The sequence below is a fragment of the Stegodyphus dumicola genome, chromosome 8 (genome assembly GCF_044657685.1).
Source record: "Stegodyphus dumicola isolate Sdum_Otavi_A_Nest chromosome 8, ASM4465768v1".
Lineage (NCBI taxonomy): Eukaryota > Metazoa > Arthropoda > Arachnida > Araneae > Eresidae > Stegodyphus > Stegodyphus dumicola.
Window position 1 is genome coordinate 33,400,168 of NC_140775.1, and position 24,873 is coordinate 33,425,040.

At 31.9% G+C, this 24,873-nt stretch overlaps 1 protein-coding gene across 5 annotated transcripts in view; it reads left to right on the forward strand.

Moving 5' to 3' along the window:
* Positions 1-2,257: 2,257 nt before the first annotated feature.
* LOC118183484 (uncharacterized) overlaps positions 2,258-24,873 on the forward strand; it is a 201,543-nt gene continuing 178,927 nt past the window's right edge. For 3 of the 5 annotated variants that reach the window (XM_085821725.1, XM_085821727.1, XM_085821729.1), the window contains exons 1-2: positions 2,259-2,431; positions 23,122-23,366. In XM_085821725.1, coding sequence (XP_085677851.1) covers positions 2,371-2,431; positions 23,122-23,366 — 306 coding nt within the window. In that variant the 5' untranslated portion in view covers positions 2,259-2,370. Of the gene's footprint in view, positions 2,432-23,121; positions 23,367-24,873 lie in introns of all 5 variants that reach the window. The other 2 variants (XM_085821728.1, XM_085821726.1) reach the window with 2 other exon arrangements.

Below are 24,873 nucleotides of genomic sequence, written 5' to 3' on the forward strand. Positions count from 1 at the left end.
CTAAGCTGTCAAAATGATATATCCAATTATGAGATGTTGCTTTATTAACTATTTTAGCAATTTAGTTTAAAATTTTCTTAATTTATATCTAGATGTGTGCATGTAAAAATTTAAATATTTATATAGGTGAGAAAGAACTTAATAAATAATTAAAAACATAATTAATTATTTTAAATATTTTATTACGATGTAAATAAACAGGGAAAATATAGAATATATAAGCTTTTCTTAATAAAAAACACTACAAAAACATATGCTTTTGATAAAAAAAAATATGAATTTCCGCATTACTTACCGATATAATGCAATTTTCATACTGATGGATACGCATTTTTACGTCTGTTTTTAAATTTCTTACTGTTTTAATAAAATGATGTTTCTAATAAACGACAATAAACTACTCTAGATCAGTGAAAGAACTGCTTCAGAGCAAAGAATCGGAAAACATTAACATACATTTTTATTTTAGAGTAGTGTTTCTAGGACTTCAAAATTAGAGTCAGTAAATATAATCATTGCGTGATAACGAATTTAAAATTCGAAATGTGTCAGTTATTCCCCAATTCTGCCTCATTACAATGTCTAGTAACATGACATATTTTCTGTATGAAGGTGCTTTACACACGTTACATACACCTACTATATTTTAATAATTTTTTACACATTGAACTAATTGCATTTTCAATTTATTTTGAGTGTTTTAGTTCTCTTCACACTTCTATTTCAGAAACAGATTCCCTTAATTTATTTTCTAAACCCCTTTTTATGTTGCCCTAGAGAGCTTTCCGTTCATCTTACTGTAGTAATTCCACAGTAAATAGCTTTCATATAAATATCTTCCATTTATTGCAGCTAGAACAAAATTATTGTAAAATACTTGATCAGTCGACGTTTAGAAGATGGTTTTATTGGAAATATTTTACCATTCATCTGAGCATTACAGTACATTTTTTACTATTTTATAATACTGTTATTTCTGGAAATCATTTCACATGCGCAGTTTACTTCTTTTGAATATAAGAATGATCAAGTAAAAGGTACGTTTGTTTAACATTCTTTGACATATGGTCAATATTGTATCGTGCCATTACAATATACAAGAAAGGCTTGTGTTATTACAGTATGATATACATTATAATACAATATTTTATAACACTTAAGAAGTGAAATTCAACTTGAACAAGTTTCTTTCCCTTTTGTTTTTATACTTCTCTTCTGGAGAGCTTCATTCCAACTAAGCTTGTTTTTTTAAATGTGATTTGTAAATATCAGATACATTTCCTTAGCAAACATATGATGAGGTAAATGTTTTCTTTTGTGTAGGATTTATTTGGGCAAAAGAAGCTTTTACACATTTGTTATAACTCAGTTTAATGCGTTGCATATTTCTGTGAAGTGTGGTAATATCAGTTGTTTGGAAAAAGGATTTATTTAAGTACCATTTATTTTCTTTCATTGTTATAAAGCTTATTTACGATGAATAAATATATTTTGTTTAAAATTCGGAACAACTTGAATCTGAACTATGTTGTTTTTAAAACTGTATATGCCGCTTGTGTGAGTAGTTTTAGGAAAGTCACACAATTTCACTCAAGAAACTAAAATGTTTTGGGAGATCTAAAAATGCAAATTTTATTAGCAGTCAGTTTGATTGCTATCAAGGTTATTCTATGTGAAATCGAACCAGTTACGCAGAAATTTTATTGAGTATTTATTTTTCGTGTAGTAAAGGGAGTCTTTGTTGAAGTTTATTGCATGAATGTTAAGCAACACCAAATTTCGTATTATGAATACTTCTAATTTAAAATTGGTTTTGATTTATATTTTCCTTTATTTCCTTCAGATATACTGTCCATCGTTCTGCCATGATCTTGTTTTAATAATACAGATATTTCTCGGATACCATCGATGTTTCTGAGAATCCCGCTGATACTGGTTATGCCCTTGACAGAAACTTCAAGCTAACTGAAAATGAATACTTCTGTCGATTTCTTGCACCTATGACAACAAGCATCTGATAAGAGTAAAAAAAAAAAAAAAAAAAAAAAAAGTACTGCGCTTTTTTAAGGTCTAATCTTCCTTGTCGAGTATGTTTTGGCTGAGACTCCGGTTGAAAAGAAGGAACTACAAAAATAAACAAATAAAAATCTGTCCCATTTCCTTTCCCTTGAAGATGGGAAAAAATAAAAATCTCAGTTTATCTAAACTGTGGTTATCAGTGGAGTGGAGTTCAGAGGTCATATTGGAAGTGGATTCAATGAGCCCCCATGCGCCAATACTGAAGGGCAGCTTGCGAGCTTCGTTTAGAAGTAAAGTTGGTTGGGGTCTTCATACAAACATTTAAATCTGCAAATTTATTGACGGCGAAAGATGGGAATGGTGGTTGCTATTACCGTCATCGCCGGATTAATCTCCGTCATCAGCGCTGTGGGTAAGTGATTTAAGTCAATTTACTTATTTTGGGTATATATAATCATAGAATTTACCATGTATATTATCACTGTATTCGAAAGTTTCCAAGGCTATCTTGCAGGAAGCCATTACTTTTATTCCAGTAGCAGTTAATAAGAGTAGTAGGTGCTATAATTTCGTTCTTTACTATAGTACAAATTCGTTTATTTGAACTAGTTGACATGGAACACTTCGGAGAGTATATATCTTTTTACCCGTATTAGAGACGGGGACATAGAAGACATTTGTAACAACTAAAGTTAGCGTCATGTAGCAAGAAAGCACTGTTGAGTAAAAGTTTATGTAACACTATATTTTGGAATATACATATTACAATAAATGCATATGCTATATGTTTTAAAGCAATGAACAATATGAATGATCTAATTTTGAGTTCTTCCTCAAAGAACATAGTGCCTATTTACTTCCCCCTACCGTTTGACGAATATCACTTTGTTTAACGAAATGTAAGACAACTGGAAATAATAATATAATTCCTTTTTCTGTATACGTATTGCCGTATAATAAAATAGTACTTCCTTCTTTTTAAACCATAACTTCTCAGATTTTTCCTTTGAATCACGCTTTCCCTTTAAAATATTTCTAAACACCTCTAAGAGTTTTTCTTTTTTAATCATTTTCAGTAAGTGGATTCCATGTCCTGCAAAAATAAAAGTAGTGCCACGTGTGGGAAATATTTGCTTCAAGCTTTGTACACATGTGAAATAAACGCTTAATTATGTCTTGAAAAAAAAAAATGTTCGCTATTAAATAAGAGCTAAGTCTCCACGTAGCGACAGTGTATGATGAATTAATATTGCGAGTTTTTTTGTCCTGCGTTTTTTTTTTTTATTGCTATGTTTAACAACTCTTTTTAAATATCTGAATTTATGTTTCCATCTTGTATTGTTGAGGATTAATTCTTGAATTAGTAGATTAATTTTAATTGTTTAATTCAAATTTGCTTAAGTTTTTTAAATCAGTATACGAATATTAAATTGCAACTTTTAAATTTTTTGAATTGTTTTTGTTATAATATTGAAATTTAAATGCTAAACTTTATGAGATGCTAGGCTGTATTTTAAATTTTGAAATTGCAATTAAACTAATTATTTAACTAATTTACCGTTTATTCGTGGCAGCCAATATATGCTAGATATTCATTTGAATGTGATCTGCTGATTGACTGAACAAACGTTGAAATTTTTATATATATTGCACTTGCAACGCATTGAACTAGTAATTAAAATTCTTCATGAAATTAAACAAATTTACTGTGACTACAGATTTCGTACATATTCATAGTTCTGATAAAACTATGAATATGCACGAAGTAAAGTATGTAAAAGTACGTACGAAGAAAGTATGTTAATAAATCATAAAAAAATGGGTGAATTTTATTTGGAATGAACCTGAACTTCGAAATAGGAAAGGAAGAATCAAATAAGTTTAATAAAAGAAAGAGAGATTAATAAATATATGCCAAATTCAATTAATATTGAGGAGCTAAAATTTTGAGAGCTAATTTTTTAAAAACTACTCGTGCGATTTTTACAAAACTTGGTAATTTGGCGTAATTTGTGTCGTAGAATTCAAATATGGAAAACAAATTGGCATGTCATTTCAGAAAAAGCCCGATTTTACGTCAAAATACCTATATTAGAACAATGCTAGATATAAATCTAATGCATATCGTAAGTCGGGCTTTCGAGACATGAAAAACGCAATTTGAATTTCGTCAATCGGCCCAGTAGAATGGGAGATATAATACTGTCCCATTTTTTATTTTTATTTATTTATTTTTTTAGTCCGAATGGAGCAATTTGTCCTGAAGGAGTATAATTTTCTTTTTGGCATTTCGCGTTGGTTCTTTATAAATGTCCGTTTCACTTGCCGCCAAATTTTATTGCCCTGGATTATATTTGAAGAAATTAAATAATAGAGAATCTGCATAAATGTATGTAAGTTTCTCGCATTGTTATAAAGCAATGGTACCTAGAGCCATCCAATTTTGAATGACGTAATTATCCTGCGAATATGGGCATGTGGAAGACCAAATTTGAAATTTGGAATTTGTTTTATTATCGATTTCATATTTCGTAAAGCTTTAACGAATTTTCGATTAACAAACTCAATGTTTTCTAAGCGAGCAATGGCAACGTTGTACAGAAAAAACATTTTTATCTACAGCGCGCGAGTCTCTGTATCAGAAATTCTAAAGATATGTTCATTAAAAAATTATTTTGTGATATTGCTGTTGAACTGAATTTTATGTGGTTAAGTGCGAAGAACGTGATATCTAATAAATAAAGGTAGCATACAAAATGTTAAAAAAACGCCCCTTTGGACGTAATTTAAAATCTGAAACCTTTCGGATTTTTTTGTATTAATCTTATTTTCTGTTTTGTGTTTTTTTTTCGCAGTGTACATTTTTGATATATAATATATCATCATTTAAGATTTATTGATTATTATTACTTTTATTGAAATTAATAAACAAATTCTGTTTGGCATTAATAATCAAATTTGTATACATTTAATATCTCTTTTGTCAGCAGCAACAGATCGCTATTTGAAAAACCCTTTGTAGAAAAACGCTGCTGTTTACTTATTATTGCAATGGAACAGGTTTACGATTTCCCTCCAGGTATTTTCATTCGATTTAAGGTCATAGCCAACCTGGATGACCAACCCGTCCGTGACATCAATTACTTATCTCCGAAACCACTGTTTTGTCCATTCAGATGCATGGCATAAATGATTATTTCTTTGAAACATGCAATTATTGCCGCTTAATAATGTCCCAATTTAAATTCATTATTGAGAGTGTATAGTTTGATAATATATGAGCGTGTACAATAATGGTCAAGACAACGAAAGTTCTGTTATCGTATCCAAAACATTCTCCTATCCTTATTTCACCCCTGTTTACTGAAACATTTCTCCAAGTATGTCAAGTTCCGAATTATGTTAATAACATGGATTCTCATCAGCTCTCTCCAGTACATTTTTTTTTTCATCTGATAAAATAACCGTTTCTCATTTTTATGAGCGTGTCATTATAGTAGTCGGATGGTTAATCGTTTAGCTTTTTAATTAACTTTATAAAATTTTATAACTTTATAAAAATGGTCTCTGTCTTCATTTTAACATAGTTAACTCAAAAGTTATATTAATTTCGCATCATCAGAGATAGAAACAGAAGTGCTGCTAGATGTGTCCAGGTACTGTAAAAACCACCTAACAATACTAGCTACTGTAAAAAACACCTAGCACCTTTCTTTCTATAAAATTTCAATCATAAGTAAATTTTATCTCAGAAAATCTTAAATCAATTTCCAAATATAGTATGTTATCAAAAATTGCATTGTCCCTTTTATTCGGATTTCTAGCTTGTCCTTATAAAGAACAACATTACATAAATACTGAATTGAGACAAAAGAATGACTGGATTATGGCAATCTACACTAGGACCTGGACTTTATCTGCATAAGGAAAGGAATATTTTCATAAAGGACTTCCTAAGAAACGCTGATCCGTATTTATATGCCAAAAACGTCAATGCAACCAGTTTGTTTGCTAAGATTTAAACCTGTATAGAACTTCTAGTGTTCCCCGATCTTACTAGTCGGCCACTAGTAGGCATGAAAGAATAAAATAAATGAAGTAAGTGTCTTTCAAATTAGGAAATACTTTGATAACATTTTTTAATGTTCAAAATATGTTAAAGTATTCGAAACAGAGGAATAATTAAAAAAATTGGCTTAAATAAATAAAAAATAAATAATTTGCAAGTAGCTCAATGAATCGTAAACAATGGCTTTCACTTTCATAGATAAAAATAGCTAAAACCAGGAAGAGAGATTGAGAAAAGAATATTCTACACACCCTCCAAACGTAATTGAATGAAAACGAAACAAATGACGAACGAACGAAACAAATGAATAAGAAAAGAAGATTCTAATGTATTAGAAATTACCGGAATTTTTGGAAATAAATGCGTCGCAAGAATGTTTCTACTTATATGAGTGATTTTCCAAAGTGCATCAAATTATAAGACACCAAAAATGTTGTATGAATAAGAACATTATCAAAAAAGTATTTTATATTACGCTGATGTACATCAGTGGTTTCAACTTCCAACTGCATGCAAACCAAATGCCCGATGTGAAAACAGCTGACGGGCCAGATACATTTTTTAACAAAATGAAGAATTTTATTAATAAAATAAAACTATTTTAAATAAATTTTAAGGTTTTGCATACTAAATATTTATCAAAACACACATAAACGACAATAATAACATCGCAAAGGGGAAAAAAATTCAAATTTATATTTATTTTCCATCTGAAATCTGAAGTTTGGTACCTGCAAGACACATTTGTTGGTTACACTTTGAATTCTACTGGCGGCTAAATATTAAATTCTTATTCTGACATTTCTTTCAAATATTTTTAACGTGTTTATCAATCACTGCTTTAATTTAAACTAAAAATAAACAATATATGAAAACTTTATAAGCTTTCAGAGAAAGCTGACCAAGTGGGACAAATTATGAGAATAAATAGTAATAATTTAGTCTCTTTCTCTCATTTATTAAATTTTTCTTCTCCGCGTAATTAAAAGTTGATATTTTTGTATGCAAATAATTATAAACGTCTTTATTTCTATAGCTTTTCGAATCTGATAAAGTTTGTAGCCTCGGACAGAAATTACTAGAAATTATCTTCGTCGCGGAATGTTGATGCTCATCGGTCAATTAGGCTCTTTAATTATTAATTTTCAACTCTGAAAAAAAACTGCTCTCGTATAAATGTATTTCCAAATAAAGCAATTATTCTTAGCTCAAAAATGCGTACCTGAGCTTATTTACTTGTTTGTGTTATGAAGTACGAATAAAACTTAATAAAATCTGTATCTTCTAATCTTAAAGATTTGTATCACATTGCAAATTACGAGTAATTAGCTCCATTTATAGATTTTCTGATGCGTTATTCATGCTCATTTACAATGGAAATGAAGGCCCACCAGAGGCCGAGCGATAAAGTAGCTGAACACTGGTAGTTCGGTCCGAGGTTCAAATACCGCAAACGGGACTGGCTGCATGGGCGTTTTTGTGGTTTTCTCCATGTGTAACGTGCATACGAGATCTACCTTTAGGCAGATAGCCCCAGTGTACTCGCCGTAATCTCAATAAACCAAACCAAACCGAAACCAATGAAAATGATATAAACCCGGGTTTCAAATAACTAACATGTTGAAATCTTGGCAACATCATATTTGCAACAAATACATAGTTGAAATACGATGTCACAACAGCATAATTTTCGTTCGGTCTCACAACAGCATAATGTTCGCTAGCTGCTAGTTATAGATAGAGATTTAACTTATAATGCGCAAATAAATACTAGAATCTGTAAATTATACAATAACTGCGATAAACCTTAGTGATGTAACAATCGTAGACAAATGACTTGGCTTATTATAGATACTATTAGTTGACAACTAAACTGTAGCGAATTTATTTGAGGACTTACCTCTCAACGTCTTATAGTCTTATATTTGTGTGTTTTCTCACCATTCATATTGTTATTTATTTTTAATATATTATTTAATCAAGCTCTTTCTCTTCTTTTTTCATAATTTTTTCTTCTTCTTCGTCCCCCTTTTTTATTATTATTATTTTTTTAATATATATGTAAGAAAAATACAGAATTAAGATTAAATTAGCAACGTAAATTTCCCTTCTCAATTCTAAATATAGTAACCGCTCTCTGCACTGCGTCATTTCTAGATTGATCCATGCCATATAACTCTTGCATAATTCTGGTGATGCAAATGGAACTAAAACTCAAGCAGCCAATAGTACTTTTACAGTAATATTAACTATCCAATCAAAATGCATTGGAAACCAAAACTACTCAGTCTGAATTAAGATTTCACCCTGAAAATAACACACTTGCTTTCTACTCTTTGGCCTAGCTAGACTGCAATCTGTTTGCTTCTTCCGTCTTACTGCAATTTGTCTAAAATGTAAACTTTTCGGTATAGGAACAATTGATGTGCCAACTTGATTGTGGCCACAACATGTTTGCTGAAATAAAAAACGAAGATTTAATCTGCCTTCGCCTACAATTTCCTATTCGTTATGGATCAACACTTTTACGCCATCAAAATTTCTTCTGAGTTTGATTTCATCATATATATATGTATGTATGTATACGCCCTTCAAATATTAAATGTTGTAATATGCTAAATAGCATAAAAAACCATTGTGATTAATGTAAAAGCCTAAAGAAGTACGAATTTGTGCAGCGTGTAATGTAAAATGTTAGCTTACTTACTTTTTTTCAAGAAATATTCTTCACTTATATTAATAAATTTTATTCTCGCATTATTTACATATCACTGAGACGTTACAACTGAAAATACAAAATTACTATGCGACTTCAAAAACCGTTCAAAACATCACCGTTCAAATCAGCTTCTATCAAAATACCCTTGTTGGCACTCGGGGAAAATATATTTAAAATAAAATCAATGCATTGCGTTTACATTCTGGCATCCTGACTTTGTTACGACCTCGGAACATTTACTTAAAAAAAATTAAATCTGTAATACTTGTATTAAAATTTATAGTTCGAAAGTCTATAACTGTCATATAGATTCACCGTCCTTTTTCTGTTCTTGTTCCGTGTCCTAGTTTTAGTAATGTGCGACGTATTATTATTGTTATCCCCCAGCAACACTAATATCATCACCCTCATCATCGTCCTCCTCTGATTCAGCTTGACACTGCCATGACTTTAATTGGATCACATGAGCTGTCGTACTAAAGAAACGTCCTTTCACCTTCTCTTCTAATCGAGTCACTCTACAGGTATCTCTTGGTAAAAGGTCCTCGATATTTTGGTTGTACTTTGGTTGATTCTCCAGTTGATTTAGGTACTCTTCTCATAACTACTATTTCTCCTCATTCGAATAGTAGAGAATTGCTTCTCTTCTTGTCACAATTTGCTTTCATCTGTATATCTTCAATTCTCTTCTTCGTCTTCATCTATAATCATCCTCATCAATCCGTCGTTAAATTTTGGTGAATAACCGTGAAGCATTTCGAAAGGAGTTTTATTTGTAGTCTTATTTATCATATTGGTTAGATTTCTTTCGCATTCCTTAATATTTTTGTCCCAATCCCTCTGATTTGGATTTTCCATATTCGATATAATCGTAGCAAAAATTGTTCGATTTGCTCTTTCCACAATTCCATTACCACTTGGATGTTGAGTTGAATTGAGCGTATGACTGATTCCATTATTTTGACAGTACTCTCGAAATTCCTTCGCTGTGAAACATGTTCCTCTATCGCTGATAATTTTTTCTGGTAACCCAAAATCATGTACAAAACTCTTCAATGCAACTAACACATACTTAGCTGCAGTACTTTTCATAGGATATAAGCGTGTAAATCTTGTAAAATTATCAATTATTACAAATAATTCTGTATTTCCTCTTGAACATTTTACGAATGGTCCTAAATGATCTATATGTATGATTGAAAAAGGTTGATCTACATGTATGATTGCAAAAGGTCTACCAGGTCTAATTGGATGCATTACTCCTTGTTTCTTACCACTAGGCACTTTATTTACTAGGTATTCGAAACACATCGAAATGTTACGCATAACATATAGTTTCATTCCTTTAAACCAGTATGACTCCTTGATTTTGGCAACAGTTCTATCTGCTGAAAAATATCCCAAAAGGTCATGAAATTTTACTACAATACCTTTTCTTATCGACTTTGGTATGACATATAACAATTTCTCTCTTTACGAAACAATCGATTATTCTTCAAAACGTAATTTTCAGTTACATATTTTTCTGCATTCGTTCTATCATTTATCTTTTTCTTTAAAATGTCTATTAATTTGCGTAATTCTGGATCTGAATGCTGAGTCATAAGAATTTGTTCATCTATCGTTAGCGTTAAATAAACTTCCAAGTTGTTTTCAATTATAGAGTCTAAAGTTTCTTCTGGCTAATCAACTGGCGATCGGCTCAATGCATCTACGTAACTCATTTTTTTGCCTTGTCTGTGCTGTATTTCAAGATTGTATTCCTGGATCAGATCACTCCACCTTGCTATCTGAGGATTTGAAGTTTTCTTCGCGTTTAAATGAACTAAAGGTTGGCAGTTTGTAATTACCAATCGGATAAATCGGATTCCAATTAAAACTTGTCGAAGTTGTGTCAAAGTGCAAACTATAGCCATTAATTCTAATTTGCTTGAATGATAATTCTTTTCAGTTTCTGTTGTTCCTTTACTTACACAATAAACTAAATGCCACTTTTTATCTTCACCTTTTTGAAACATCATTCCTGCCAGCCCTTTGCTGCTCGCGTCTGTGTGCACATCAGTCTCTGCTTCCGGATTATACAACGCTAGTACTGATGTATTAGTTAAATGGTCTTTTAAAGTACTGAATGCTTCTTGTTGATCTTCATTCCAAGTAAATGTTTCATCCTTTCTCATCAGTCTCGTTAACGGCTCAGCTTTCTCTGCATATTTCGGTACAAACTTTCTAAAGAAACTTTTAAAGCCTAAAAATTGTTTAAATTCATGTTCATTGGTTTAGGAAAGTTTAATATGGCTCTTACGTTTCTTGGTCCAGGTTGCATACCATTCAATTTCATTAGAAATCCCAAATACTCAACTTCATCTTTTCCAAATTCGCATTTTGTCAGAGTTTCAATGTCAGCTTTGCTTCTCTCAATCTATCAAACACTTTTCTAAGTTTTCCCATCATTTCTTCCCAAGATTTAGCCGGAATTAATATGTCGTCCAAACAGCATAATACTTCTTTATTAGGCAATGGGTCTAAAACTTGATTCATAAGTCTCTGAAATTTTGCAGAGCATTAGCTAATTGGATGGATTGGATTATTCATTTATGGCAAAGCACACGAGGGCTATCTGCCTAGAGGGATGCCTTCGTGGAGGACTTTTCTAAGGGAAACTGGCTCGTATACATGTTACACATGGAGCAAACCACGAAATCGCGAATGCAGCCAGCCCGTTTGCGGGATTCGAACCAGAGCATTAGCTAACCCAAAGATCAAACTGACCAGTATGATCTGGAGCGATGAAAGCTGTTTTCAGTTTCGCTTCTTCATTTAAAAAAATTTGTAAATATCCATGTGCTAAGTCCAGTGTAGTGAAAACTTTGCATTCACTAAGACATTCAAGAAGATCATCTATCCTAGGCAGTGGAAATTTGACAGTTTGCGAATTTAACTTTCTATAATCTACCACTAATCGTAGTTCAGCTGTCTTTTTCCTTATAAGTAAAAGTGGACTAGCATACGGAGATCTTGTTTCAGTAACAATTTCATATTTCTTCCATTCATTTATTATCTTCTTTATGTAGAAGTACGCTCTTCGGCATTGGTTTTATACGACTTCATGCAAATAGGCTTACTCCCTTCAATATCTTTAACATTCATTTTTGTTAAGTTTGTACATCCCAATTTCTCCATATTTAATGCAAAACAATCTCGATGCTCATTTATCAAATATAAAACTTCCTGTTTTCTCTCTGGTATAATATTGTTATTAATTTTAATTTTTTCTAAAGTAATCGGTCTCTTAAACTTCTTAATTTCATTTATTACCATTATTTCCTTTTGATTTGAATTTTCAGTTTTCTGATCTGGACTTGATCAAACTAATTCTTCTACTTCCGTTCTACCGATACATTGACTCTCTTTCAAAATTAATTTTCGATTGCTGTAGTTAGTGACTGGTATTACTGTATTACTTCCAATAATGAGCCCAACTCATCTTCCGATCCACTTATTAAAACATAACCGTTATTTATTTCATCAGTTTTAACTTTCAGGAAATTAACTGTATTACTTTCGATTTCAGTTTCTTGGGAAGCCTTCAGTTTAATTCGCGCAGTTTTGATGTCATTTTGCAACTGTGAAAATGGACAATCATTAGCATAGCGTATGTGCAAGGTATTACCTATCATGGCGTACGCAATATGTGGCAAATCAATCCATGTTCGACCAACTAATAAGTCGCATGGTTGCGTTTCATCTCCTACAATTAGAACTGTAATGTCCTTTCCTTCCACATTATCAATCTCTAAATTAACAGTTACTTTTCCCAATGTTCTAGCGGCTGGTTTACTCTGGTTTCTAAAGCTAAACAATTCCCCCATATCAGGTTTTATAATAAGATTCAGTTTCTTAGCCACAGGCTATTTCAATAAATACGAACTAGAACTAGTATCTATGATTGCAGTAATTTTTTTCCATTATTGATGTGAGTATATTTTAAATATACAGTTGGTGAAACACTTGAATTCTGGTTCACGGATAAATTATTTTTAACATTGGTCAAGTCTGAACTCTTAGACGTACACTTTTTAAAAGTACAATTAAAGTTTTAAAGTACCCTTTTCATTACATTTCCTACAAATAATTTCTTTTTTAGGTTGAGGACAATTCGTCGCTATATGTCCATAATCAAAACAATTGAAGCATTTCGGCTCACCCTTTTCATTGCGGATACCAGAATTATATTCCCTTTTCCTATCGTCTATTTTATAAAATTTATCTGTCAAATTGTATTTATTATCAAAACGGTTTTTAAAACACACTTTGAAATTTACCATCTGTCTGCATAGAATTGCTAACATTTCTGGATTACAGGATCCTTCATAAAATTTAGAACCAAACTTTAGGCTTAGAATTATGCCTAACAGTTTTATTTTCTACTTGAAGTAATTTTATCCCTGCGCGAATATTTTTATATTCATCTAGTTTATCTGCCAACTCTTCAGGATTAATGAATTTAGACCAATCGTCAATGAAATGATTTCGTATAGCAACGGGGACCCTTTTCTTTAATTGATCCGTAATAATAAGCTGTTTTAAAGAATCAAAATCTGTTACATTTAATCCAGCAAGCCACTCTTCAAAATAATTTTTTAATTCAAACGTGAAGTCCCTCCACGTATTAGGCATCGTTTTAATATGATCAACGAACTTTTGCCGAAACTGTTCAGGGCTTAACTTAAATTTTATCAATAGCAGTTGTTTAACGTGTTTATACTCGCTAGTTTTTTCTTTTGATTCACGGGTAATTAATTGAGTTATTTCGTAAGGCAATAGACCCAACAGTTGAGAAACCCAGTTTTCTTCTTCTAACTCAATACGTCGTGCCTGTCTCTCAAATGAGACTAAATAAAAACTTACATCACCTTCATTCAAATCATACTTATGCATTAATTTACTCATATCAGAAATATCACTTTTACTAACATTAGAAAGAACAGTAAATCAGAAGTAGAAATTTAAATTACTACTTCTGATTTCCGCTTCTATTTTCAATTTTTCGAGTTCAAATGTTCTTTTGTTTATCTTTTTCTAAAATTTCCATTTCAAATGCTCTTTGCTTATCTTTTTCTAAAATTTCTAACTTTTCCTTGTTTAAACGATCATTTATAATTCTATCTAGCATTTGTTTAGTAAAGTCTTCGTTATAGTTCTTACTATTCAAAATCATATCAGAAGTTTTACAGTTTTAATATCAGAAGGGACATCAAGTTCCAAGAGACAAGTTCTTTTAAGTCACATTTCTTGCCCCTTGCCAAATAAGCCATCTTAGACTTCAATTTTTCAAATAATAATGCAATAATTATACTTAAGTTCTTTCCGTGTAATACTTATATAACATAAACAGTTTATAAATGCACGTACCTTTCTACCTTCAGTTTTGGCGAGTTTCCGCATTCAGTTTAGGCTTGACGTACATTAAGGCAATACGTTGTTAAATCATAGGTAATAATTCTAGTTAATCCCACTTCTGAAATGTTAGCTTACTTATTTACTTTCTTTAAGAAATATTCTTCACTTATGTTAATAAGTCTTTATTCTCGCATTACTTACATATCACTGAGACGATACAAATGAAAATACAAAATTACTATGCGCACTTAAAAAAAAAAAAAAAAAAAAAAAAAAATACCGTTCAAATCGGCAACACTTAAATCAGAAAATGTGTGTTTGCCGGTAGCATTTTTTTGTTTTTTGTCGGGTTAACATTAATTCGTTAGGTACCACAGCCTTAGGCCGGATGTAACTCGACCAATAACGAGAAGAAGAAGTTGAAATACGGTCACCAGTTTGAAACCACTGACATACATTGCAATCAAAAATTAGTTATACTGAATTGCTGGATAAATTGGCCTGCTTCAAATGCGGTATTAAATTTTTTAATTTATTGTTATTTCAAAGAATTTTTTTAAATGTTTTAAAATTATTTATACGCAATTTAGCATAAAAGAAGAAAGTAAATCAGAAGTTACTAGTAAAATGTACTTTTTACTTCATTTAATTTTAAAAACTTCAGGTCAAATATTCATTTTCTTAAGAATTAAAAAAAAAAAAATGTCCATAGAAAATTCTTCACTTGTTTACTGATGATATGCACCGTGAATGTACTCATGTTATTTGCGGCGACACCAGAAGAGTCTCTCAGATTACGATCTTCTGCGAAGCTGTAGCTGAGTTTTTACTGATAACGGAATACATCGCTGCACGCGAAGTTCAGTTGGTTAACGTTATTTATTACCAAGCTGTTTTTTTTTTTTTTTTTTTTTTTAATGTGACAGCCATCTTTGAATTTAAAGTATTTTATCCACTCGATTCCTTTTACAACATTTATTGTCATAGTATTGTAATTATTTTATAAAATTATATGTTTGAGTACATTGAACCTTCTCTAAGAAAACTATTCACGGATCCGGACGGTTTTGGTGTACAACAGCGGTCGTCCTAGAAAACTGACAGTTTATTATGATTATCGATCTGCATAATGAATTTACTCTATTGAATGCTCTGGAGTGTGCTGCAAGAAAATGCTGAATTAGAAAGGAAATTTCTGTTTACAAATTCCATCACAGGTATAGGTTAAAGCAAATCTGGCATTTGAGCATTTCCGTAGGTATATACAGTGAGTCAAAAAAATATTGGGCAGAACAAGCTTTCAGACATTTTTGAAAAGGGTAATTAATCTATAAAATTGGTTTAATAATGTACCGATCCTCCTTTCCTTTTTATGAATTCATCGAATCTTCTAGGAATAGAGTTTATAAAATTCTGATTGAGATTTGCTTCTATTTTTTTTCCCATTTTGTTGCGAGATTTTTTTTCCAAGTACACTTCTGTCGGAAATTCTGATTTTGTTAATTTTGTCTCGAGACCCCAAATATGCTCAATAGGATCGAATTCTGGACTATACACAAGCATTTTGATTACATGGGGATACGTATATAAAGCCCACAATTTGCAAATATACTGAATTACGCTTCGAATCATTATACTGGTAAACTTTTAATGCGATAAGATGTCCATTTCTGTATGCTGTATTTCACGTACATTTTGCTTTAAAATATTCAAATACATAAAATTATAAATTTTGGCATCAATAAAAATGTAGAATTTAAACGCCGCAAGTGCTCATATAGATTAAGACCATCTGGCAACCTCTAGCATGTTTTACTGAAGGAGTAAGATTCTTCACTTGGCGTTCAGTATTTTGTTTTTGCCACACCATTTGCTATAATCACTTTCAAATATTAAATTTACTTTCAGCTACTAATATAGCCAAATTCACAAAATGTAGAGGGTTTTCAGTACAGATCTTAGGGAAGTGTAACCATGCGTTCGATTCACTTTACTGAAAAATAGATTTCTGCTAGCTATTCAGCCATTAAAGCTATATTTTCTTGAATATTTCTAGTAGTTTTTGTTTTACTAGATTTTCTAAATATTTGTTGGCCTTTTAAAGTTAATCTGACTTTACTGGTTTTAGAATTAGAAATAATATTTCTTCCGATCCACTTTTCTTCACTTTCAGTCAATCTCCTTTCACGGGAGATTCATTGAAAGTGACGTTTTGTTTGTGGCTGTTTTCAAGAAAATTTGTGTCCTGTTTGTGGCTTGTTTTCAAGAAAATTTGTTTTACAATATTTCAAAACTCAATTGAACAGTAGATTTTAATTTAAATTCAATAATTCAGCTATTTTTTTATCAGAGTTTCCAAAATTCCAACGAAAAATTTTAAGTTTGCTGTCAAAAAAAAAAAAATAAAAATAAAAATAAAAATAAAAAAAATAAAAATAAAAATAAAAATCTCAATTTCTTCAAACCGTTATAAAAAGTAGCTCTTAAACCTTAAACGGTCTCTTTCCAAGATTTAAAAACCTTCTTCTAGGCATTTTACAAGAAACGCATGCTAAAACTGGCTACTTCTAAGATTTGTGCCACAATGCTCCAATACTTTTTTTTAAACTTGTAAGGTTATTATTATTTTGCATAACTAGTTATTTATAATTTAAGCTTTTACTGTCATTTTTCTTTTCAGTTTCCCTACTGGAATGCAAATTAGTTTGAGAGTATTTAAGCTCAGGTTTTCGGCTTGTAAGACAGAGCGCATTACTGGCTTTCCGTAGCTTTAATAAGATTGTTTCCTTCGGCTTTGCATTATTGCTGCCGATATTCACATTGTTACGCTGATGAGAAGTTTGAGTCAGCTTCGCGTTAAATAAACTGTGCTGTCTTCAATTACTAAGTTTAAAGTCTAAAATTTACTTTCATTTTAATGCAATGCACGTTATATAATGTATAGTGTAACAAGTATGTGTAGATGTTAACATGTGATGTAAGCAAGAGAATGTTTAATTACAAAGTTAGTTTTTGCATGTTTTCGGAATACAGCAAACTTTCCGCAACAATGAGCTTTTAAAATAATGTTATTCTATCAAAAGTTAATATGGAATGGATTGTGTCTTCAGATCTGTTTCTACTTTATGCAACGCATGCAGAAAAATCTGATACTTTGCCGTTGTATGGATCATGTGACATCTTGATTTCGGAGTGTAATTTTAGATATTTGCTTATTCGGACGATACCCGATTAGTCTATGCAAACTGCCCACGGATCTCTTGCTTCACGGATGTCTTGCTTCATGAACAATTTCATTCGCGAATAAATTCTCTGAAATAAAGTGTCTGGAATGGTGAACGACATCTCGAGTTATGAACACTGGCAATATACGATTTTGAAAAGTATTTTGAAGTAACCTGCGCTATATAATTAACTCTCAGGGATTGTCGAGACATCTTAATATTTTCTTTCATTTAACTCTCATTAATAAAGTATGTCATCAAGGGATTTACAGGATTACGAATTCCGACGTTATTTCCAGCTTGGGTCGCAGGTACAAACTTTGAGCGCTTTAGGATATTTTTTTCTTTATCCTGTCGCGTCTTTAGGCAAAACCATGTCTTAAGAGGTTAATAATGAAGACTTGAATAAGTCGCTAGAAGACTATAAAGTAAAAAAAAAAAAAAAAAAAAAAAAAAAAAAAAAAAAAATGAGACCAAAAAAAAAAAATGAGCTCAATTAGAAAGAACTATAGTAGTTTCAGAAACAACAACAAACGACAACTATATAACTGTCTTCAAAAGAGAAAGAACAAAAAATGATCCTATTTTTCTTATCACTGCAATTTGTGCAAAATGGAGTATCGATATCACCCTGATAAACTAGTAAATAGCGAAATGAAACCTAAGCAATGCCATTATCAATGGCAATGCCATGCTTCACTTCAGAAGCATTTTAAAAGGCAGGAAACAGCAAATCGCATTCGACAAATTTTGAATGAAATAGAGATCAGTGAGTCTCAGAGTTCAGTGGGGTTTATAGACAAAGAAAAGGTAAAAAAATGTGTCCCCTAAAGACAGTTAGCTGATGAGGATTTTGCATTCCAAGCAACAAGATTTTCTCACTATTATTCCCCTCGCCCACTGTTCTTTGTATAAGTAACATAAAATTCAATTGAATTTTCGCCTCTGTTTAATAGCGTAATACTTTTTTCCTTTATATTTAATGATTTACATCGGTTTCAGATTATGAACATGTGCAAATCCTACTGTTGTAAAATTTACATAACTAATCATCTGCGGTTCCAGGAAAAAAATTAATCCATTTTACATTAATTTCTATGGGAAAAATAGTTTCGGTATACGAAGATTTCGGGCGACAAAACACTGTTCCGGAACGAATTAAATTTGTAACTCCAAGTTTCATTGCACATTAATAAAATTACGAAATAATAACAAAGATAAATAATAAATGGAAAATTACGTTATACAACGTTTTATAACAAAACGTTTTCGCTATTTACTAGTTTATCAGGGTGATATCGATACTCCATTTTGCACAAATTGCAGTGATAAGAAAAATAGGATCATTTTTTGTTCTTTCTCTTTTGAAGACAGTTATATAGTTGTCGTTTGTTGTTGTTTCTGAAACTACTATAGTTCTTTCTAATTGAGCTCATTTTTTTTGTCTCATTTTTTTTACTTTATGGTCTTCTAGCGACTTATTCACGTCTTCATTATTAACCTCTTAGGACATGGTTTTGCCTAAAGACGCGACAGGATAAAGAAAAAAATATCCTAAATATTAAAGCGTTCAAAGTTTAAATAATATTTTAAGTAATATTTTAAAATACTGTATTGTAAAACAAACTTTAAATAAATCTTTATATATGGTAATTATTCTGTTGCTTATTAAAATACTATCTGTTTGAGTCTGTCAGCCCCCTTCGAGATAGATGGTTATTTAATATTTGATTTGGAAACTCTTTAACATAATGTTTATCACTTAAGATTTACGATGTTAAAAGAAAACAATCTGATGTGGACACCACATGACTTCCTTGTATGGCCTATTAAATAATACATTTTTTGGAGCATTTTGTTTAAGCTTATTTTCTCGAATTTCATTAGAGATCTATTTCTCATTCAATTAATTCAGTTCTCACTTCGCGGCAAGGCAAAAATACATAAAAACTCAAAACGCCTTCATTAAAAACTAAAATATGGAAAAACATAAAACACCAAATATGGTTAAAACAGCTATTTTTTTTTTTTTTTTTTTTTTTTTTTTTTTTACAATGAAAATTAGAATTTCTATGCAAAAATAAGTAATTCGTCCAACGGGCAAGAAGAAAGATTTTTCGGTGCACAAAACTGAAAGTTTACTTTTGGCTCCACTCGGCAAAAAGATACTGAAGTTGCAGAAACTGACTTAATTCACTATTCTGCTAAGTTTCAAGTATAAACAAATATGGCTACGCCGTTAGGCTTAGTCGCGCTTAAACAACTATTGCATCCAGATTAACTAAAGGCATAAAACTCTTAACCGGAACATAAGAACAGCATAATTAAATCACTTTAAAAAAACTGGACAATTTACCAATATATAAGAATAAAAAAAACTAAGCTCACCAAGCCGTGTTACAGAGTGGGTACATATATACATGTAAAATAAAAATAATTAAAAAGCCTATGACTTACGCTAAAGCTGCAAAGTAAAAAACCAATAATTCATAATAATTTATAAGAAAACTATCCATATACCATCTTCAAAGATTACAAATTCAGTTTAAAACCATGAATGAAAAATATTTTTAGTCAGAATTTTAATTAGTATTTAAAATTAGTATTTTCAAGACCTCCTCGGTTAAAAACATAAAAATCTACTAAGAAATATCTTTAATCGAAAAAAAAAAAAAAAAAAACCAAAAACCAAAGTAAACATTTTAAGCAATGAAAAAGTAGCTATAGTCATTGATCGCAAATTAATCGACTTAATAACGGGATAAACCAAATTGTCATCAATTAACAGCAACTAAATTTAGAGAGAGTGTTTCATCTTGCTTCCAGGTAAACATCAAATTATTTGCTAGATCCAAATCATAAGTATAATTAATACTCAATGAAAATAAAGACATTAGTCCATTTAAGCCAAAAGAATCCTGTTAAACAAAATAAATAGCAAATAATCTTTAAAATTAAAGTTTCTCAGTAAGAACATAATTAAATTGAACGGTATCCTTACTGTAGAAGACATATTCTCTACACTATCATTTTGAAACTTAATTTTTTTAAATTTAAATTTAATTAAATTAAACATTTTAATGCTCTAAAATGTATACTTTTGTTTTTGAGTTTGAAAATGAGAGTGTAGAGGATATGCCTAGAGAGAATTCTTCAGTGGTTGAGAGCCCATGATATAAAAGTACAGAAGTTTGATAATTCATTTAAAGAAAAAGGTGACTCATAACTGGAAGCAAGACAAATGGATATATTAATACGACGCTGAATAGATAACTCTCGCGTGCTTCACCGTAATCATCTCTTCTGTAATAATGAAAAACCTGTTTATATTTGTATGCTTCTCGCATGTATGCTTCTTTCTTGTGGAAAAAAGACGACGCCTAGAGCCACCATATCTTGAATACACATTTATCTCCTCCCGAACATGTGTAAAACAAAGCCAAAATTTCAAATTTCAAATTGATTCTTTATTTATTTCGCATGTTGTACCTATTTAGTGAATTTTTAATTAACAAACTCTGCGATTTGAAAGCGAGGGGTGGCTGCACGTTTGATATAAAACATTTTTATCTACGGCATTCTAAATTGTGACCATTAAGCAAAATGAAATATATTTATTTTTCAATTTTAATCAACTAGTTTCAGTTCTACTCATGTCCATTCGTAAAATGATGCAAGGACTTTTAAAACAGCAGTTCGAACAGCCTACTAGTGTTTCGATAAAATTTCTGTATTTATTTACTAACTGTATGACTTAATAATTTAAATGCCTTTACAAGTTACTGCCAGAATATATTTAACAAATCAGAATTTTCCATAGGATTAGGGTATTAAGCGCGGGTAGCCTGGTATCATAAATCATTCTGAAACTGAACTATATAAAAGAAATGTGTTATCACTACTTGAAATAAAATACTTTTATCTTCCAATCGCCAACGTGTTCCCATTCAGTAAAGCGGAAGATATCTGACGTTCGAGTTTAAACTCTCCGTCTCTGATAACAAATCAAGCGATTTAGAACAAATAAAACCAGTTTTTAACAATAATTTTTCTACTTTTGAATTTAATTGATTTAAATTAAAATGCATTTAAATCATGAAATGTTTAATTACAAATATTAAATATTTTTATTAAATCATACTAGTTTGGCTCTTTAAAATAATTATATATTTTAAAATTTTTATGATAACTAGTATTTTAGGCTGCTGGCTGAGCGAGTGGCTAGATGAAACAAAAGAGTGAATAAACGACACTGAATTAATGATTAACTACTTTGTTTCTTAAACACAATTTTGCTGTTACTAGAAAAACCGGAAATATAATACCCTGATTTATGTACTAGATCCAAAATTTTAATTCATCATCGAAATTAAACAGTTTTGTGGTCGTTGTAATGCATATTTGACGGTGGTCGTAGAAAAGATATAAAAATTATCCAAACTAATAAATATTTATTGTATCAGAAGCATTGGTCATTTCTAGAGGTGGTCATCTGCGAGAGAGTGTAGCTCAGAAAGAGTGCATTGCATTTAAAAAAGTTATAAAATTTTAGGAAACGTTAGTGATTCTTGCAAGATGTTCTATTTCAATATTTTTTACATTATACTTTTAAATAAATTAAATTAATGCAAACCTGACGTTTATTGCCTGCCTCGAATATGGTGTAATCGTGGTTATTGGCGGGCCATGTATTATCAAACGTTCGTTGTGAAATGTTGTTCCGGCATGATAGAGTGCAAGTTTATATCAGCAGTCCGGTGCATGATTACTTGAACGCCACATTTCACAAATCAATGGATTGGCCGAGATAGTCGCATCGTTCAGACCCAGCTCCCTACTTTTATCAGATCTGGACTTGGTTTTACCGGAACACATACATAATGTACTAGAATGCTATTTATGCCGATCCCTAACTGATCGCCATATATTCAATTACTACTACTGATAGATATCCAAGAAGCACCAGAAATTTTCCGTTAACATGCGGGTGTCTTTGTATCAACGATTCAATGCGTGTATTAGGAGTGACCGTAATACGGCGTATGTAGGGAAACGAAAAGAATTATCCACTTAATGTTTCATCATGCATTTTGTGATAAGAAATGTTTATTTCTTCTCGTTATGTGATCTCTTAGGATTAGTCCCGCTAATCAGGAAACATCCTTTCATATACGAGCACGTATTTCTTGATTGTATAAAGATTAATTTGCATTGTTGTTGTGCTAATGCTCACTTGTCATCTATAGTCAGCCCAAGCCCACGAAATTTCTCGTGGCAAGGAGCGCAAGTTTACGTCTGTCGTTGACAACAGCCTTGAGCACCCTACAGGTGTCAGAGCGATTTAACTGAGTGTCGCCCCCAGTTTTGACGGAGAGCACCGCGGAAGACGGGTCCGAGGGTCTCCCATCCCTCTTTCCCTGCCAGCAAACTCTCGAGAGGCTCGCCGCATATTTAGAGTGCCTCATGCCGCACAGACACTATACATTTACAAACATACATGTCTTCTCCGGGATTCAAACCCGAGCTCTTCGGCATGGTAGTCAGCTACCCTAACCACCATACCGGTTGGTCAGAAACAAAATAAGAAATGCTTTATGATCCTTTTTCGTTTTCGCATCTATTAGATGTAAAGCTGGAATCTGAAAGGTCCTATTACAATAATTTTCATTATCATTAATTTTCCTTTTTAGAAAATCTGGAGCCCATATTACAACAATGCTGTTCATCGGGTGTGGAATGGGCAAATAATCACACCACATGTACAGGTCCTCCGCAGGCTACCATTCAAGTACCTGACAGACTCGCTTGCCTCACAACACTCTACATATGTTGCGTAAGAGCTCAACGGAAACTCTCTTGTCGCAGAGGGATGGACATCGCCAGAGCAGGAGGCGAGTGTACTTTGTCCACTCTCCAAAGTGGAGAAACATTTCAGGTACGTTATCTAAATCTAAATCCAGTAATAGAATAATATGTTACTTCCAATCTGTTGTCTTAATTCTCCAGTACCATCGCTCTAAAAATGATGTTTTACTCAGTAATGACATTATGAATCTGGTTTTTTATTGGCATTCTTATCATATATTCATTTCTGTAGTGAAACAGAACATTTTAAATTTTAGTAGTTGAAGAATGTCGGAATATTAACAACATACTAATACTTTCACGTATTTAAAATGGGTAATGTACTTAATTGGTATATTTGTGAGATTTTGTCCTTCCTCACCGCATGCCTTCGTGGTGCAACTTAAAAGCACGTCACAGTAGCAATCGAAAGGTCCGGAGTTCAAATACCGGAAAAAACAATGCAGATTCTTTACGTTTTCCAGTTCTAAATTTCAAAAGTCTCTACAAGTGGAACTCAAACTAAAAGGTGTGGGATAGTAATTCGTCTCCACCAGGGATGGCGATTGGATCCCGGCCTTTCCAGTCACCCTTTAAATGTGAAGAATGTAAGGTCCCAATCACATTATGTTTCGGCTACGTGAGACTTGACGTCGAAAGGGACAATTCTCAGAACCCGCACAATTCCGGGAAACACACGTAGCTAAGTTACCATTCTCACTTACTACAAAGACTTGAACGCCAAACAACAACCGATTATTGCTCAAAATGGGATCACGTGATCCTTCAGAAGGAAAACTTTCGTCTGATTGGTTGTCTCTACCCGGGACCCGAGACATTTTCGGTGAGGTTTGAAATAATCCCGCGTAGCCGCAACATTATTTCCGTAATTAGGCGGGACTTCGCTTCCAGCGGGGCTCTTTTTTCTAGGAATCTTCCCATTTAAACCAGTGCTACCAGAATATTGTTTCTCAGAAAAATCCTGTCTAGCGGGGACTGCAGCCATATGTGATAATCTCTTAAGGTTTTTCTCCCTCGTTACCGCGTACCTTCGTGGTGTAACTGGAATGAACGTCTGACTAGCAAATCGGAAGATTCGGAGTTCGAGTACTGGGAAAGGCACTGCATATTTTTCACACCTCTTATTCCGAAATAAAAAGTTTCATGGTGCTCGCTGTCCAAAACCAATATCATAGAACATTTAACGGTGATGTAACAAAAGGCCACGGACATATAAAATTACATCAACATAACAAAACGCTGACACAAGATATAATGGGTGATAAATAAAGACTATTACTCTTGCATCATGTACAAAATTGAATTTGAAATAAATAAAAAACGAAAACAATGCAAATATTGGAAACTTTATAATTTTCTCCCTGGGAAAAGGTCAAAGTGCTGAATATGTGTTTCCTTTTACAACATAAGTTCTCTGAAGTAATAAATCTTCATTTCATTTTAATACTGCAAATAAGGAAAATAATTGATTTTCCCAATTTCATTTTCTCTACTAGATGTTATGGTTTGTTTATTAACAATGAAAGTCGAACTGATAGCTGCTCCGCAACATTAGGAAAAAAATAACTTTTCTACGT